General features: G+C 37.4%; 1 protein-coding gene across 1 annotated transcript; it reads left to right on the top strand.

Annotated features, from left to right (window-relative positions):
- Window positions 1-266: 266 nt before the first annotated feature.
- LOC106074544 (oligodendrocyte transcription factor 2-like) lies at window positions 267-15,710 on the top strand. Its single transcript, XM_056034236.1, has 2 exons — window positions 267-763; window positions 9,717-15,710. Exon 2 carries the CDS (start codon window positions 9,922-9,924, stop codon window positions 11,176-11,178), a length of 1,257 nt encoding a protein of 418 aa, XP_055890211.1. The 5' UTR covers window positions 267-763; window positions 9,717-9,921; the 3' UTR covers window positions 11,179-15,710.
- The last annotated feature ends 4,439 nt before the right edge of the window (window positions 15,711-20,149 follow it).

Here is a 20,149-nt window from a genome sequence, read left to right as displayed (position 1 = left end):
AGTGGACAAAAGGGTGGGCGCTTTGTCACACTTGTCCTGGCCGGAGGCTCCTCCCATTACCATAAATGGTAAGAATAAAGGCGTGGAAAGAGTTAATAAGGGGTGGAGAGGCGGGGGCAGCGTCTGTCGTCTTGAAAGAGTTAAAAGAAATTTCAAAAGTTTTTGTAGTTCGTTTAAGAGGACAGAAAATTTAAGGGTGGAAGGACATATTGTGAGGGGGAGGGGGCCCTTTTTTTTTGTGTTGTGGAGTCATCAATGTCAAGTACGATGAACGAAGTGACGGCAGTTCAGATTTTGGTTTTATAAACTCAGGCAGGAAAGTGACCAGACGACATTTCACTTCTGCTGGATGTTAGCAGACGATTTGGTTTTATATCTAGTTGTCAATGAGCAGATTCCTAACTTTTGCAGGAGCTAATATTGACAAGAAAACCGAGAATTTTTATATACATTTTTAAGTGTTTTCATTCATGGACTATACTTGTTATTAACTTTGCTAAATAAAGAGTTCATTGATTTGGCATCTAAGTGTTAGCGTCAGTTCTGCTCGGAAATATGGGTTTGGGTTTGATTCTAAAGTAGGATTTCGAACAGTTCTCTTGACTTTCTTGGGTATGGAAAAAATCTGGACTGTATCTGCTCCGTAATGGAACACTATCAGACAAAGCAGCATTAGTGGACATCAACGGACTTAATATCTGGACATGAGCTGCTGTTGACCTGAATTCTGGCTACTTCGTCTAAGTTGGCTACTGCCCTGCAGGTAACAAGAACTTACTTAGAATAAATATACTTCTACTTCCACAGTGCCATTATGGAATGGGTTGCCTGAAACAGCCAGGAAAACCAACGGCTTAACAGAATTTAAGTCATTGATTAACGTGCTAAATTTAGATTCGCTAACAAAGGGCGATAACAAGAAAAGCGTGTTTATAGTTTCGAAAGAAATTATTTTGTGTATATTTAAATTTTAAAGTATTTATAGTTTATTTAAAAGTCTGTACAAGCTTTATGTGTGTGTGAAAACTTGTCTCTACATGTCATCTGTACACCGAATGAGTGGCCTCAAGACTTTTGTTATAATAGTCATGGGTTCAAAACCAGTATTCCACCATCTCCCCCCCCCCCCCTTTTCCGCCCTGTAGAATGTAAATAATTTTAATATATAAAGAAACACCTGAAACTTTACGGACCATATCAGTTCACCAGCTACTAATCAATGATAGGATAAAATCGTATAAGTGCTTCTTCCCTAGTGCCGTTCAAGCTTGAAGCGGGTTGCTTGAATCAGCCTGAAAAACTAACGCTTTAGCAGAGTTTAAGTCACATGACTAGATTAAAATAACATGCGTAGGACGTTACAATCTTCTCTTATGGAGTAACGTCTGAAAGTTATAAGATAACATTAATCAAACATTAACATGGTATAGTGTGTCTTGTGCAATAATTAACCGGTTAAAAAGTAAAAAAGTAATTAATGAATAAGGCATGTCTTTAAGTCCGAAGATAAATGAGGAATACAGTGTTTTCCATGGCTATGCAGCCCCCGCTGCGAATAACAAATTTGCCACATAATTACAAAAGTAATAATGAATTTATAAAAAAAAAAACATCGTCAGCGAATCAAACCGATGACCTTCGGGCCGATTATTTAGTGCTTAAACTATTCAACCACTCAGTATCGGAGTATGATTAATTTAATGGCCAGTTACAAGGTTTCCCAATAAGATAACCATTATGCTTAGGATGTACAAATGTTTCGCAAGATTGTCATTGTAAATCAGTCAGTGGATATTTTTATTTCCTTGTCAGCCCCCTGCGTTGTCTTACTTTCGTACGTTTTAATTAATTAAAAAACTATTGAAATTTGTTTTAAACTAACATTCAGTTACCCACCGGCTGCGCTCGGTGCACTGACCTGTAATATCGCTTTTCCTGCACCTTCACCTATCCCTTAGTCTGTTGAACCGTTGGGGCACCACACACGATCTGACGACCGTCTTCCTCCATTCCTCTCCTTGGCTTAGATAGAGCCTCTTTCAACGACAGGCCCGTCCAGTCTTTAATGTTGTCTTCCCATCACTTTCTCTGTCTGCCACTTTTTCTTTGTCCTGGTACTGTTCCGTGTAGGAAAGTCATTGAAAGCCCTGAGAACATTTTGATATGGCCATAGAGTCTTAGTTTATAATATCGCTAAGAATTTAGAATTAGAAAACACTTAAAGTAAGACAACTCTAAGTCGCTTGATTTGTGTTCTCCACTCGACCATTTAAAGACACCATATATAAACACACACACACATGAGACCAAATGAGAGCCACTGGTTTAAAAAAATCACAAAAAACTTGCAGACGACCCAAAAAAATTTAAATAGACCCCCTGGCGGACAACGGCTTTGTCTGCATTGGATGTGGCAAAATATGCAGGTCGCGACTGGGTTTGCGTGACCACGAGAAATGCATTGAAATAAAGTGTAAGATATATATATACACGGTGATATATTGGCATATTTTATAATCAAAGTAGTAAACAAACGGAACGACTGCCTTTACTATCAGCAACTTCCGATTTTACATTAACTCTTTCTCTCCGTAATTATTTACCACATTCTGGTGGAATCAACGTTGGTATCGTCAGTTAGGAGAGAAAGAGTTAATACTTCAGATATGTTTTGACTTATCGAACTGACTATCTGCACTGATATTTTAGCTTGCTATTTATAAAAGAGGATAGGCTGTCCATTTCATTTTTACAAAGCTTAGACTAAACTCAATCTGTCTGTCTGGTATAAAGTTTGTTCACGTTATTTCGCCCATATCCAATCTCAGATTAAGTTGAATTAGTCCCCTTTAAACTATAAAGAGAGAAATAGTTGGCCAATTTAAAGTTTGGAGTTAACAAAAGATAATAAACCTTCCATTCTTATCAGCTCCCCTTTCTAACTGGTCCAGGCAAGTGATAGGATAATTGCGTCTTGAAATAGCTAAAAGCATAAAATTGCGCTAAACAAAATAAATTGGTAAAAATATTTATAATCGCTGAGATTTATTATTGCTAGTCTAGATCTATTACACATTGAATGACATGACTGGTCCAAACTTAATTGATACAACTACGCTCAACATAAGCTTTGTTTATTTAAAAAAATGTATTTTTTAAATATATTTTTCTTGTTATCTTGTGAGTTAGGTGAGGACCATAGTCTTATTAAATCTAGACTGGAAACTGGAAACAAAATCTTATCCTCGATTGATCGATTCACATACCTATATATATATATAGATTTTTATGTACGTAAACTCTTTTTCAAGCTCAAAAGGAAGTCGCCTCAATCAATCTTTCTGTCTTAGAAAGTACTGATCTTTAGTTTTCAAAGTTTAGAAATAATGCAAAATCATTTCTCGGATTTTCTTTAGAATGAGCTATTAATCACATAACTATATATTCACGCTGATGTATGAAACAAAGCCATTTCCTGTTAGTTTTCATTGAGATAATGTTTCAAAAATCCCAGATCGAAATAATTCATGTCTCTTGATTTTAATCATCTTATGTCTTATCTTATATAATACAGACGATACTTCAAAAAAGAAGATGATTACGTTCTACGCGTCATGCATTTAGTCATGCATATTAACCAATGACTTAAATTCAGCCAAGTCACTGGTTTTCCTGGCTAGCTCAGGCTACCAATTCCATGCTTTAATAGCACTAGGGAAGAAGGAGTGTTTGTACAAATTTGTCCTAGCATATGGGACAAGGAATGTGCCTTTATCTTTGTGTCTTTCAGAGTATTTTATTAAATTTTGTTTTATGTACCTTTAAATAGATTGATTACCTAGATCTTTCTAAATTATGTATCTAAAAATTGCAAAATAATAATTATGTGACGAGAGTACTCTTATTTTTTTATATGTTTAATTACTAGATCTAGATCTAAAAATTAAATTATATGTTACATAGGTTAGGGTTTTAAAAAAACTCTACTTCTTATAGCTACTTTACAAAACAACGCCTTGTTTCAACTTTTAAAAAAATATTCATGACATTATTTGTAGTTTTAAAATATCTCCATGTCCAGTCTAGATACAATATATAAAAGTCTATGGTGAGGACAAATTATAAGTAAGTAAGTAAATTGACTGCTGTCAATCAAAACAAGAACGGAGTGGTACAAAAACTTGTTCGTACCTCACTCGGTCAGACTATCACCGCCACTTATTGATCAGGGAACATGAAATGCACCAAGATACCAGTGTGTAGTCGCTGAATGAACTCTTTATGTTGTGTCTGTTGTATTTATGTGTATTTTTCTGTTGTGTTGTCTTTATATGAGAAAAGAGTCCTTGTAATCACAACAAATTTCCGTAAGGATCAATAAAGCAGTCTTAGTCTTAGTCTTAGTCTTAGTCTTCAATGTTTAGAGAATATTAATTGAAAATTGTTTTTTTTTAACTTTCCCTTCTTGCCAACTCTTCATGGGTTCAGGGTGGATACAGGGTGGATACTGGGTGGATACAGGGTGGATACTGGGTGGATACAGAGTGGATATTGGGTGGATACTGGGTTGACAGGTCTTTCTAAAAACGCCTCTGAAGATTTCGTAGAAATGTGGGGAAAAAAAGTTTTACCTAATTGGTCTAACAGTGAAAGCTCTGGTTTAACCTTTTTAATTTTTCAAAATATAATTATCTTAAAATTAATTTTCGTTCAACCCTCTTTCATCAGGTATTCCCAATCTCGGCTCAAATGTTTCTTTGTATTAACCCTTAAAACGCGTGTGGTAGTTTAGCCTCTAAACAACACAATTGTAATTGCATTGTGTATGCACTCATTGTAAAACAGCTCAGCATTTTAAGGGTTAAATAAGGAGTTGAGTTAGCAAACAGACGTGCAGGAATACTTTGCGAACCGTCTTATGTAGAAGTCATTACCGGGACTGTTAACTCTTTCTCTCCTAACTGACGATACCAACGTTGATTCGACCCCATTAAATACATTTTTTTTTGGTTTTATAAACTTTAATTTGTGTCATGCGTCTATAATTACATACCTTATATATATATCTTATATATACTGTATATATACCTTATATATACCTTATATATTATTATTATAGCTTTTATATAGCGCTACTTTCATGCTTATAGCATGCTCAGAGCGCTTTTGGTCCAATCTCATTTGTGGACCGGTGTGGGGAGGGGGGGGTATCTAGGAGTTGGTTTTCCGTGCTGCCTTTAGGCGCTCAGTAAACACAACTCTGCCCGAGTCGGGTGTCGAACCTCGAGCCCCATTCTAGGTAGCCAAGACAAGCCAAGTTCAAGCGCACGCAGCCTCTCGACCACGCTTCCCAACATATACCTTATATATACCTTATAAAACATTTCCTGATTACATACGATAACGTTATTAAAGTTTAATCAAAACACACACAATGAGGAAAATGAATAATTCCATCAGAACTTGGGAAATAATTACGGAGAGAAAGAGTTAATAGAAGAACTTGGTTATGCAGAAATCACCGGAAAGACTCCTTGCAATAATGAACCAGTGCAAGAAATAAATAGAATAAACCACAATTTGTTTCGTAAAGAAAATTTATTTTTTTTTGGTTGCTTGTCAAAATACTAGTGTTTCCCCGATCTCAAACTCCCAATAATGTATAGGTCAGTGCACAATGCTACTTTTTTGTTTTTATTCATTGGAGACTTCTGCTTCTCGAATCTGGAAGAGATTTTCATCTTTAAGCTAAAATTTAATAAGTTTCTCTTTGGTGTATCTGGAGTACAAACATTATTTAAAACAAAAAAAAAAGCATATCTAAGGGAAATAACTCCGCACTTACATCTATATCTCTCTCACTAGCGGATCCAGAACTTTGGAGGGGGGGGGGGGGGCGATTTTTTCCCAAATCCTAACCCTTACGCCCAGTAAACCTTGTGTTTCTCAAACTTTGTCGAAAAAAAAAAAAAAAAAAAAGCCATGTTGAGGCCTTTCTTTTCACAGCTAAGGGTCTGAAAGCTCCCCCAGTGGGGTTCGGGGTCTCAATTGTTACTATTATACTCACGTTAACGAATTCTTCGATATTAGAATTAAATTTATAGCATATATAAATTATATAGTGACAATTTTTTTCTGTAATACAATAATACAAAAAAAAAAAAAAGCATTGGTTTGTCCGATGGGTGGAAGGCGATTGCATTTATCGCCCCTCCCACATGATACAACCCTTTTTTATTTTATATTTACTAATGATAAAATTTGAGATCAGAATGTGTGTGCGACATACTATACCAATGGGTTAAAACATCAATATGTAGCTTATTTTATATAGATATTCAACTAATTTTGTTCACAAACTATGATTTCTAAATGAAAGAACCCCCCCCCCCCTGCCACTCAAAGGGTTTAGGTGGGAAGGGCAGTAGAGGTATTCGCCCCCCTACCCCACCCCACCCCACCCAATCGGCCAACAGGGGAACGACATAATATAAGGATTGATTAAAATATCAATAACAACTTTTATTTATATAGATATTTTATTAATTCGGTTAACAAGCTGTGATTTCTACAAATAAATTGGACCGCCCCTGATATAGGTTGAAATATAAATAATTAGTAAATATTTTAAATATTACTAATAAATTCGGATACAAATTGTGTGATTTCTTTACTAATATTACTATTTACTAATATTCGTCCGACCCCCCCCCCCCCTTTTTGAATGATTTTATATATGCGGAATAAATAATAAAAAAAAAACCACAAGAATCTCTAGCTAATCTCTGTACAATTTCTATTGAAGATTCAAAATAACACCGGTGTTTGTACATATATAGAATTAAATAATATTAAAGAATTTGAATTAAATCGTAAAACGTATTATTAATTTATTTTAATTTATTAAGTGGACATAATTTATGGGTCGAAATCAGCGTAAGCAATAAGGTGCGATGCGAGCCCCCTCCAATCTCTTACCCATCTTCTGGAGGGCACGTGAGCCCCACTTTGGGAACCACTGATGTCAAGTTTCAACTTGATCTGAGAACGGGTGTGGGAGATATTGCATATTGAATTATCTAAGGGGACGATACCCTGCATATTTGGACGCATATGTGAATGCTGAAGGATTGGTTTTCCTTGTTGGTATACAAATAATTAATTATCAGTAATTAATTGACTTATTGTTTAATTCTTTTTCTATTGATTCATGTATTGTCTAAGACCGTCTAAGCCAGCGGTTCTCAACCTTTTATGCTCGACGACCCCATGTTACAATCCACCACTCTGCCGCGACCCTCCCACACACACACACACACACACACATACAGCAATAGATGCATAGACAATAACATTCCAATTTTTCGATGCTCTTTGGCGACTCCTGGCAAATCGTCAATCGACCCCCAAGGGGGTCGCGACCCACAGGTTGAGAACCCCTGGTCTAAGCCAATAAATAATTGTGCAAGGTTTCAGCTTGATCTGAAGGTGGGTGCAGGAGAGATAACTTGTAGGCTACAATTTAATTTTTTTTTACCAGACAGCCAGCCAGATAAACGTTGTGAGTTAATGTGTGCATCCCGATGGAATAAGAATAAAGAAAAGGAATGATATACGAATTATGAAACGTTTGCAGATTCGGTTTTCAATTTTTGCATTTTTTCACAGATCTCTTATGGCATATGAACAAATTGAAAAAGACAAGAGAACTATGTTGACGATAAACCTTCCAGGCTTGGAGGTTTTAGGAAACCTCAGAATTTGCGCTATTCAATTTTAACTTTATCATCATAGGAATCCTTGGGACTTTGGCCTCTTTTCTTTGCTTTTTTTTTTTTTTTTGGGGGGGGGGGGGCTTTATGTGCCTCTTTTGTGTTTTTTTTTAATATAGATTTTTATTTGTAAGTTCTCATAATTCACAAGTATTAAATCATAAACAATTGAAAAGTTATTAACCCAAAAATATAATAATAGTAATAAAAATACTATTTAATATCAAAGACATAGGCCTACTATCTAACTATTGAAACCACCAGAGACAGAAGAATGATACAAGGATCCTCTACCCCAGAGCAATCAACACAATATCAAATATCCCTGACCCCCACACCCCATTTCTGGAATACTACCTGAGTATTGTACAAGCATACGAAAATCAAACTAGATAATTCTTTACCCTAAAATCAATAATTTTCCTAAATGTCTATTCTAAGTGATTAGGATCAAACACTTTATTATTTGTAGAGCTTTGAGCCAGATAGCCCAAACAAGATTCCTGTATTCGGAAACAATAATCAAATTGAAGTTATGTACTATTTTATTTTTTAGTTTAGGCAATTTGTTTAAAACAATAGACAAGTTAACATTTACATAGTTGCCACAGTTAGCTTCTAATAAGTCCCTTACAGTACTTGGAAGCTATATTACAATTTTGACCCGTTTACTTTACCATATGAAAAAAAAATTTAAATGACTTCTCATTTGACGTGCTGAAATATAACTACTGTTGTGGTCGACATGCTTAGGAATAATAAAGATAAATTGGCGTAAATGAAAGAATGTTTCTTGACTTAGGTTCAATTGTAGATGATTTTGGATCCTTCTAGTAAAGTTTAAAATGTGAACTGTGAATTAGTAAAACCAGACCTTTAGCTGAAAGGTATTGAGCTCCGACATAGAAATCCATTCAAATGAAATCTTCCTTCATTAGAGAATGTCTGCATCTTCATATATGCATAGAACATGCAATGGGTTGCCTGAGCCATACAGGAAAACCAATGACTTGGCAGAATTTAAGTCATTGATTAACATGCATGATTAGATGTATGATACGTAGAACGTAATCATCTTCTTTTTTTGCAGTAACGTCTGTATTTTATAAGATAAGACTTGTGAGCAGCTTTTTTTTCAAATAATGAAACACACTTTTTTAAGTAACGTCTGTATTAGATAAGATAAGCATCTACAAAACAATTTAAACCAAATTGTGACACCAACTATTTATTAAAACTTGCATTCATACATCGCATTAGTTTTATCATGCTATTATTCAAATGACCTGCCACCTATATTTTTATTTTTATTTTAAAATATAATTGTTCTGTCTAATTGATTCCTTTTTCGAATAAATCTTCCTGGCAGATTCTACTTATTACCGGATAATTAAATCCCATTAATTAGGCACATATGAGAGGCCCAAGGACTCTGATGATGGCAAAGCTTAAATAGAAGATCGCAAATGCTGAGGTTTTCTTTAAAAAAAAAAAAACGGATAATTAAACCCCATGCCTTAAGAAGCTACCATAATCTCATTTAATATGCCACTAAAACAATAACTTTTCATTTAATATTTCCTACTTATTAAGGTGGAATGCGCTGTGGCTGAGTGGTTGAATGGCGAACTTTACATTTTTTTTTATCATAGTACATTATGAATACGTGATATGGCTGCCTGGTCGTGCGGTTTGCGCGCTGGACTGTCGTTTGGATTTATCGATGGCCCCGGGTTCAAACCCTGCCCGCTCGTCCTGCGGGAGGTTTGGACTAGGAAGTAAACTATCTTCAACTCTGAAGGAACATCCGAAAATTGTAAAACATTAACAAACAAACATTAATCATAGCTTTATATAGTTATAATCTTTAAAACAGTTTTACAAGGCGTAAGCTCACGTATATAACGTGTATTTATTTTAATATTTCTTTTTTTTTTTTCACAGATCGAATAAAAGAATCGGAAATCGCTAATACTCAACTACATCATATATATGTGAACTACATACAACTGTACATCTACAGCTTTCTATGCATCGTGTTGTTCAGCTATAGAATTGCATAATTGACAACACCAGTTGACTGAAGGCTAACACTTGCCAACTGGTATATTCCGGATACATTTGGAATATAGTTGGGACACACTTTTCAATGTCTATGGCTACAGAGGCAGACACCAGTGGCTGTGATTCCAACTCCTACTACAGCAGCAGAGGACACAGCCAGCACCACTATGGTTTTAACCAGTCGCACATACAGCAGCATGGCGTCGGGCGCCACCACATCATTTCCAGCAGTAATTTCCTGACTGAGTCCGAGAGGGCGTTCCGCGCTCTGGACGCCGAGAGCAGGATAAGCCACGCCAGCGACGACAGCGAGGACAACGACAAGCTCATTTCCGTGGACGAGTTTGACGAGAGCGACTGCGAGGACGTCCGCAGCTGCACCACTCTCAGCCCCACCCCGTCCGACCACACCGTGAACAGCAGCTCCTCTCGGCAGTACAACAGCGCTGGCGGGCGCAGCAGTGGAGGAAACGGCTGCGGGAAGCTGCGTAAGAAAAGCGGGATCGCCTCCAAGGTGATGGATGAGCAGGAGCTCCAAAGTCTGAGGCTGAAGATTAACAGCCGCGAAAGGAAGAGGATGCACGACCTCAACTCCGCCCTGGATGGGTTACGCGAGGTCATGCCCTACGCCCATGGTCCATCCGTGAGAAAACTCAGTAAAATCGCCACGCTTCTGCTTGCCAAGAACTACATCCTCATGCTGAACTCTTCACTGGAAGAGATGAAGAAACTGGTCAGTGACATCTACCACAACCACGGTCAGCCTAGACCGGCAGTGCCTGCGCCACCTCCCTCCCTGCCCCCAGCGCCCCAACCATCTCCAGCAGTAGCCCCCTCAGTGGTGCCTGTCAGTTCGAGTAGCATCCCCGCCAGCACCAGCACTTCACCATCTGATTCCACCCTGAGGTCTAACTCTCCCAGGCCGCAGAGTCCTCGCTGTAAATCACAAGAAGGCAACCTTACCCCGCCACGCCCACTTCATCAATCAAGCATGCCACATTCACAACTGGCGGGAAACCCTATTCCCCATCATCATCTGGGCGCTCCCATTTTCCCCCTGCCCATTCCAGCATTGAGGGCGGCTATGCCCGCACTGTCGCATCACGACATCAGCGCCCTGGCGTCGGCTTACTCCGTCCCGAAATCTGACCTTGCGGCGCCCCTGCACGGCATCCACGCCTTCTCCCCCCACGATCGCATGCACCCGTTTCAAAGATGGCCGGTGCCCTGCGCGTGCGTTCAGTGTTTGAACGGTACGGGACACTTATCTCTAGGGCTGCACTTGAGCCGACTGTCGCATCCGCTCCTGTCTTCATCAAATACAGTTCAACGCAAGAGTTAGAGAACTTTGCAAAAACAGCTGAGTAGTGTCCCCTTGTCTGAGGAACACTAAAATAAAAAATAGAGCCTTATGACACGACGTCATTTCAAACTCTTTAAAAATCTATTGGCGAAAATATTTGTTTTCAAAGATTCAATCACACACATAAAATGTTAGACCTAAAGACAAATATCCTACACACACATGCAATTTTTATCTTTTTTTGTTTGTGAAAAAGGACCAATCGAAAATAACAATGTTTTTATTTCACCTTAAATATCCGTTAGACAATATTGCATATTATTATTGACCAGTTCATATGTATTCGCTGTCTAAATAAAAACTGACTACGTAAAACTGAAACATTGAGGAATGTATTACATGCTACATGGAGGAGGTTTCACGAGGATGTCACGTGGCCAGAACAACGACCAACCACTTTTTACATGCTCCCAACTAATGCCAGGCGCCCATTAAGAGATGGAAGGACTGAGAGGAGTCCAGAAAATCTCGAAATTCCAAGTCGATTCGAACGTGAACCTTTGATTTGGAAACATAGCGCCTTACTGCTCGGCCACTAAGTCCTTAAAATTATTTCAGATCTCATCAGGCACTATAACCATTTCTTTGTTTCAAATGACTTGTTTATTTTAAATTGCTCGTTTTGTTTTAAAATAATTTGTTAAATATCTAGCACCAAGAATGTGTTAAATTGTATTCACTACAAATGTAAGCAGACTAAAAGAAGTGAAACAAGTATCTAGTGAAAAGTAGTTTGCTTTAACAAAAACCTGGTAAGGAAATCAAATACTTGGATCTAATAACAATCAGAACCATAAATCTAATACAGTGGTTCCCAAACTTTTTCCTTAATGGAACACTTCGCACATTCTGAGTATCTAGTGGAACACTTTGCTTATTTTTTTAGAGAGATTCACATTGTGGCCTACTAGATCTAGATCTAGTTTATGATTCCAGTAGTTGGTGGAACACCTATTCAGGTCTCGCGGAACACTGGGCTACATCGGAACATAGTTTGGGAAGCGTTGGTCTAATACATCCCCCTGGTCTCTTTAGCTTGTGAGGGCATGCGCTAATACTGCCCTTGTTGGACAATGGCCACTGAAGAGTTTAGTTTAACTCTGTACGACATATCTGTGATAAATTGAGACATTGATAACATTATGTTTTCTTTATTGCTGATGATCTATTCAAATTCTTATTTTCTTTGTGTGTGTTTCATGAACGATGCGAGACCCAATTGGTAAAACAGTGCCACCACCCCTTTGTAGTTTGACAAGCTTTATATGGCACATAGTGCTTGGTTTAGTGAACGTACGATTGCTCATTTGCTGGTGTTACTATTTCCTCCCCCCCCCCCAGTACGTTAGTACAGAAGTCCGCAGTCATCTTCTATTTAGAAATAATGTTCGTAAGACTTATTGATTTGATTGATCATTTAGGAATAATGTTAGTAAGACTTATTGATTTGATTGATTATTTAGAAATAATATTAGTAAGGCTTATTGATTGATTATTTAGAAATAATGTTATATAAGACTTATTGATTGATTATTTAGAAATAATATTAGTAAGGCTTATTGATTGTGTGTGTGTGTGTGTGTGTGTTTAACATGCCTTTCTGTATATGCTAAATCATCGCCCAGGTATAGCTTAATTAATTCACTATATTATCTTATAAAATTCCTCGTTCCATATGCTAGGACAAATTTCTACAAATATCTCCTTCTTCCCTAGTGCTATTAGAGCATGGAATGGGTTGCCTGAGCTAGCCAGGAAAACCAGTGAATTGGCAGAATTTAAGTCACTGGTTAATATGCATGACTAAATGCATGACGCGTAGGACGTAATCATCTTCTTTTTTGAAGTAACGTCTGTATTATATAAAATAAGATAAGATAAGACGTTACTTCACAAAAGAAGAAGACGATTACATGTACGTCCTAGGCGAGTGCCTAGGTCAATCTAGTCATGCCATTTAATAAATGACTTAAATTCTGCCAAGTCACTGGTTTTCCTGGCTGACTCAGGCTACCCACTCCACGCTCTAATAGCACTAGGGAAGGAGGAGCATAAGCAATACAGTCCCACATCTTACAAAGCTTAATTATATGTTAGCCTATCCGTACATATCGCCTCTAAAATATGCCTTTTATAATTAAATTCGATTTGTCATATTTTTATTAGATTACTGTGTAGAATTAGGCCTACATAGAAATTCGCTCTTAATGCTTGCTCTAGAACTAAATCAATATCCAATACGCATTTCTGTTTTTAATTGTTTAATTTTTAAATTAGGGACACTGGAGGTTAATTATCCTGAATTAATCATGGTTGAATTACATAGATCAAATTTCAACTACCCATATTGCGATGTGTTTAGATTGAACTCAAACCGAGATGGTGTATTTTTCTTGCAGTCTCTTTCTTAGCGTCTCGTTTCTGGTAACACGCGAACGCGAGTGACGTCCCTTTTTTAATTGTACGTTATCTATTCTTTCTCTCCTAATTAACGATACCATCATTGATTTGACCCCATTAAATTAAATTAATTTTTGGTTTTATAAACTTTAATTTATATATATATAAAGAGCGTGCATTCTTATTTAATTCTATACCAAAAGTAATGTTTTCTGATTACAAACAAAAATGTTATTGAAGTTTGATCATGACAGGGAAGAATGTACAAATGTGAAAAATGAACAATTCAGTCAGAACATGGACAAATAATTTCGGAGATAAAGAGTTAAAATGCAGTTTTCACAGTTAGAATATCTAGTCTATGGCCTCCTTCAGTTGCTAAGCGACTATGTATCATCTCATGGAAATGGGATGAATGCCTGGGCTTTGGCTGTGGTCTGCACGATGTCGCCCACACATTAGTTCCCCCCCCCCCCTCCACGCAGCTGATGTATCCGAAGCAACGGCAGCTAGAATATATGTCTATCCAATAATCATAGCAACCAATTGTGTGTGTGTATTTGTTGTGTGTTTATCATGCCTGGCCCCCTCGACCCGTATTCCCGACTGTTAACTTACAATTAAGTAATGAGTGCATTCGGTCTGTAACTGGCAAATGTGAGATTGTTTTCTTAAATTCCCATCTAGCATTTAACTTGTACTGAATGTCCATGACAAAATATGCAGGTCGCAACTGAGTTTGTGTGGTCATGTGAAACTGCACACATCCTTTACCTTTAGAATTGTAGACATTGCTATTATTATTGTAGGCCTACTGAAGTCGCATCATCATCATCAAAAATCATTTCTAAATTAATTTGATCTTTAATTTTTAAAAAAAATCATTGCTTTCGTTCTGTTCTCATTGTCACACTTATTGTTATAAATTTCAGACCTTATCTTATTATCCTAGAAATTACGGACCTTACCTTATCTTATAAACTACAGAACGCATCTTATTTTATAAATAACAGACCTTATCTTATAAATTAAAGAACTTATTTTTTTAGCTTATACATTTCAGACATTTTTCCTCTTATACATTACAGACTTTATCTTATTTTCTTTTCTTGTAAATTACAGACCTTTAATTCTGATTTTTTTTATATATACTTCAAGTCCCATGTTTAAATTTTGTGTGTTTCCATTTTTGGACCTTAGCAGTGCGTGGGGCCCAGGTCGAGTGTCACATCAGGGCCACGAATATCTGTACGTTGACAAACGATTTTCTTTATTGCAAGGCCCCCCCTAAGGCGCGAGGCTTTTGCCCCACTCGCCAATCCCTTAAGGCCGCCTCTGTCTCCTGGAATCAGGTTGTATCAATAATGTTCACATTGTAAATGTAGAACAACATGCGTTATCTCCCTTGTGCTCTGAGTCACCTACCGATGGGACAATCATTGGCAATTCTTTAATAATAAATATTATAACTTTTATATAGCGCTACTTTCATGCTTATAGCATGCTCAGGGCGCTGTGGTCCAATCTCATTTGTGGACCAGTGGGAAGGAGGGGGGTATCTGGGAGAAGGTTTTCCGTGCTGCCTTTAGGCGCTCAGTACACAGTTTAGCTTTATATAGCGCTACTTTCATGCTTATAGCATGCTCAGGGCGCTATGGTCCAATCTCCTTTGTGGACCAGTGGGAAGGAGGGGAGTATCTGGGAGAAGGTTTTCCGTGCTGCCTTTAGTCGCTCAGTACACAGTTTACAAATTCGTAGTTGTCACCAACTTAACGCTATGAGCTCAGCTCAGTTGTTCTTGTTGGTATTTTAACTCTTTCTCTCCGTAATTACTTACCACATTCTGGTGGAGTGAACGTTGGTATCGTCAGTTAGGAGAGAAAGAGTTAAACCATTCTCAGTTTATAACATCATTAGCTTAAATATTAGAAGGCCCTTAATTGCATGCATTGAATATAGGAGCTTTGTTTAAATAATCACTTGAGCTATATCTTGGGCGTTTACTTTTGTAACAATTATGAATAGTCTAATTAGTCTAAATTAAATTGGACGACGTTTTATTATCATATGCACACTTTGTCATTCATGCTATGTATAACTTGTTTATGAAATAAATCCATTTTAACTATAATTGAACATCATTAGTTCTGTGTTTATTTCTGTCGTATGCAAACATAGTACTTTGTTAACAGGATGCATTTTACATTAACTTTAAATGAAGTTAAAGAGGTGATATAAATATGAATTCGTTAGTTAAAATTTGCCATGGTTAAAATTTGTATTATATTATTTCAAACCACTATTAGTAACGATCTTTTTGTCCCTAGTTATATGCACACAACGAAAACCCTACATAGATCTATATGAAAATGTTGGGTTTTTTTCCTAGTAGAACCCATGGTGAGTATTGCCTATATGGGCAATCTATTCCGGAACCCTGAAAACAGAAAGAAAAAAAAACAAGCAAACGAACACAGCTAATTTGAAAATAAATGTCTCTTTTAAAAAAAGGAAAATTAATTTCATTGCAACAAAAAAAAAAAAAACAAGCCAAAAAAACAAGCCAAAAAAACAAGCCAAAAAAACAAGCCAAAAAATCAAGCCAAAAAACAAAACAAAACAAAAAAACTAGTCAGGAATAAAACAAAAAACGAGCCAAACCAAGCCTCAACTGCTAATCACCCACAATCATCATCATCTTTCCTTTGAGTTCCTCATGGAACATGTGGCCTCAGTAAAAACACGCCACTCTCCACGGTCTCTTGCTAGTTTTTTTATGGTTTCCCAGCTCTTTCCGGTCCTCTCGGCTTCTTCTAGTACACTGTGTCGCCATGTTCTTTTTGGTCTTCCTCTACGTCTTGTTCCCTGGGGGGTTCCACTCTAAGGCCTGTCTAGCTCTGTGGCTGGTATCTTTTCTAAGGGTGTGACCAGTCCATCTCCACTACCTCTCTAGGATCTGCACCTCTATATTTTTCTGTCCACTCATCTCCCACAGTTTGATGTTTTCTACTTTGTCATATCAGTGTATTTTTAAGATATTTCTCAGGCATCTGTTGATGAAGGTCTGTACTTTTTTGTTGTTGTTGCTTCAGCTGTTCTCCATGTTTCAGAACCATACAGTAGGACAGCCTTGACATAGCTAAAGATTCTTATTTTAGTCTTGTTTGAGATGTATGTGAGGAGCTTTCCAGGTTGGTTTTAGCTGTGTAAATGTCTGACGCGCAAGATTTATACAGCGTTTAATGTCTTCATCTGTTCCACCTGATACACTGACTACACTCCCAAGGTATATAAAATTATCTACTTGGTCAATGGTCTATGGTCTGGGAATACAGTTCTTTGTCTCCAATTCGTTTGGAGGGGAAAAATACTGTTTTAATTGAATGCTTTTCCTTTAATTTTGGAATACAATTATCATTCTGTAACTATAGATGGCTTGAAAACATCTATTAGTCAGTTGGTGTTAGACATCAAGGTGACATCATCTTATTACGGACAGAGACTTGACGGTGGACTTTATGCATTCAACTTTATTCAAGTATCTAACGGTCTGGACTTTAGTCCTTACATCTTGTTGAATGTGTAGGGGTCTTGTTCGTAAGTAGTTCAAACGCATCTAATACACCCGTACAAAGAAAGTCAAACCTCTTCTGAGTAATTCGTCAAGTCAGACAGCCATTATTCAACTACAAGATCAAGATCTATCACAAGCATAAAACTAAAATGTTATTTAAGTACGTTAGAACAATGCAAGAATGTGCATTGTCTGTTTGGAATCCCTCAACTCAAGAAAACATTATGAACAAACGTATACATTGGTTTAGAGTAACACCATTAGTAAAATCACTAAGCTTAGAGACACTTCACGACAGAAGACTCAAAAGTAAAGTAGCAATAATACATAAATCACTGAACCATAATACAAATACAAAAACAAAATCTAATAAAATACTCAGAAAGACCAAAAAGATTTTTTAAATTTCATACGCTAGGACAAATTCGTACAAGTTCTTTATCTTTCCTTCAGTAACTTATGCTTAAAAAACATTGACTTGGTAGACTTTACGTCTCTAATTAACATATAATCGAATAACGAAATATGACGTCTTCCGAAATTTCATTAAAAAAAAACAAAAAAAAAACAAGGCAAACACTAGATGCCTACCTCAATTTGTTTTAAAATTATTATTTTTAAACCATTTTATTTTTCAATCCTAATGGTACACTTCTAAACGTTGAGAACGACTAGACAAGGATTACATAGAGGCAAGTTACTCTTGAGATCTAAGTGAGGCAAGTTACTCTTGAGATCTAAGTCAGGCAAGTTACTCTTGAGATCTAAGTGAGGCAAGTTACTCTTGAGATCTAAGTGAGGCAAGTTACTCTTGAGATCTAAGTGAGGCAAGTTACTCTTGAGATCTAAGTCAGGCAAGTTACTCTTGAGATCTAAGTCAGGCAAGTTACTCTTGAGATCTAAGTGAGGCAAGTTACTCTTGAGATCTAAGTGAGGCAGGTTACTCTTGAGATCTAAGTGAGGCAAGTTACTCTTGAGATCTAAGTCAGGCAAGTTACTCTTGAGATCTAAGTCAGGCAAGTTACTCTTGAGATCTAAGTCAGGCAAGTTACTCTTGAGATCTAAGTCAGGCAAGTTACTCTTGAGATCTAAGTCAGGCAAGTTACTCTTGAGATCTAAGTGAGGCAAGTTACTCTTGAGATCTAAGTGAGGCAGGTTACTCTTGAGATCTAAGTGAGGCAAGTTACTCTTGAGATCTAAGTCAGGCAAGTTACTCTTGAGATCTAAGTGAGGCAAGTTACTCTTGAGATCTAAGTCAGGCAAGTTACTCTTGAGATCTAAGTGAGGCAAGTTACTCTTGAGATCTAAGTGAGGCAAGTTACTCTTGAGATCTAAGTGAGGCAAGTTACTCTTGAGATCTAAGTGAGGCAAGTTACTCTTGAGATCTAAGTCAGGCAAGTTACTCTTGAGATCTAAGTGAGGCAAGTTACTCTTGAGATCTAAGTCAGGCAAGTTACTCTTGAGATCTAAGTCAGGCAAGTTACTCTTGAGATCTAAGTGAGGCAAGTTACTCTTGAGATCTAAGTCAGGCAGGTTACTCTTGAGATCTAAGTGAGGCAGGTTACTCTTGAGATCTAAGTCAGGCAAGTTACTCTTGAGATCTAAGTGAGGCAAGTTACTCTTGAGATCTAAGTCAGGCAAGTTACTCTTGAGATCTAAGTGAGGCAAGTTACTCTTGAGATCTAAGTCAGGCAAGTTACTCTTGAGATCTAAGTCAGGCAAGTTACTCTTGAGATCTAAGTGAGGCAAGTTACTCTTGAGATCTAAGTGAGGCAAGTTACTCTTGAGATCTAAGTGAGGCAAGTTACTCTTGAGATCTAAGTCAGGCAAGTTACTCTTGAGATCTAAGTGAGGCAAGTTACTCTTGAGATCTAAGTGAGGCAAGTTACTCTTGAGATCTAAGTGAGGCAAGTTACTCTTGAGATCTAAGTGAGGCAGGTTACTCTTGAGATCTAAGTGAGGCAAGTTACTCTTGAGATCTAAGTGAGGCAAGTTACTCTTGAGATCTAAGTGAGGCAAGTTACTCTTGAGATCTAAGTGAGGCAAGTTACTCTTGAGATCTAAGTGAGGCAAGTTACTCTTGAGATCTAAGTGAGGCAAGTTACTCTTGAGATCTAAGTCAGGCAAGTTACTCTTGAGATCTAAGTCAGGCAAGTTACTCTTGAGATCTAAGTCAGGCAAGTTACTCTTGAGATCTAAGTGAGGCAAGTTACTCTTGAGATCTAAGTGAGGCAGGTTACTCTTGAGATCTAAGTGAGGCAAGTTACTCTTGAGATCTAAGTGAGGCAAGTTACTCTTGAGATCTAAGTGAGGCAAGTTACTCTTGAGATCTAAATGAGGCAAGTTACTCTTGAGATCTAAGTGAGGCAAGTTACTCTTGAGATCTAAGTGAGGCAGGTTACTCTTGAGATCTAAGTCAGGCAAGTTACTCTTGAGATCTAAGTGAGGCAAGTTACTCTTGAGATCTAAGTGAGGCAAGTTACTCTTGAGATCTAAGTGAGGCAAGTTACTCTTGAGATCTAAGTCAGGCAAGTTACTCTTGAGATCTAAGTCAGGCAAGTTACTCTTGAGATCTAAGTCAGGCAAGTTACTCTTGAGATCTAAGTGAGGCAAGTTACTCTTGAGATCTAAGTGAGGCAAGTTACTCTTGAGATCTAAGTGAGGCAAGTTACTCTTGAGATCTAAGTCAGGCAAGTTACTCTTGAGATCTAAGTGAGGCAAGTTACTCTTGAGATCTAAGTGAGGCAAGTTACTCTTGAGATCTAAGTGAGGCAAGTTACTCTTGAGATCTAAGTGAGGCAAGTTACTCTTGAGATCTAAGTGAGGCAAGTTACTCTTGAGATCTAAGTGAGGCAAGTTACTCTTGAGATCTAAGTGAGGCAAGTTACTCTTGAGATCTAAGTGAGGCAAGTTACTCTTGAGATCTAAGTGAGGCAAGTTACTCTTGAGATCTAAGTGAGGCAAGTTACTCTTGAT

This window comes from Biomphalaria glabrata, chromosome 6, assembly GCF_947242115.1.
Source record: "Biomphalaria glabrata chromosome 6, xgBioGlab47.1, whole genome shotgun sequence".
Classification (NCBI taxonomy): domain Eukaryota; kingdom Metazoa; phylum Mollusca; class Gastropoda; family Planorbidae; genus Biomphalaria; species Biomphalaria glabrata.
The sequence above is the reverse complement of the archived record's forward strand: the minus strand, read 5'-3'. Positions and strand labels throughout refer to the sequence as shown.

Coding starts and splice junctions, on each gene's coding strand:
- LOC106074544 (XM_056034236.1), top strand. CDS start 9,922: ATGTCTATGGCTACAGAGGCAGACACCAGTGGCTGTGATTCCAACTCC.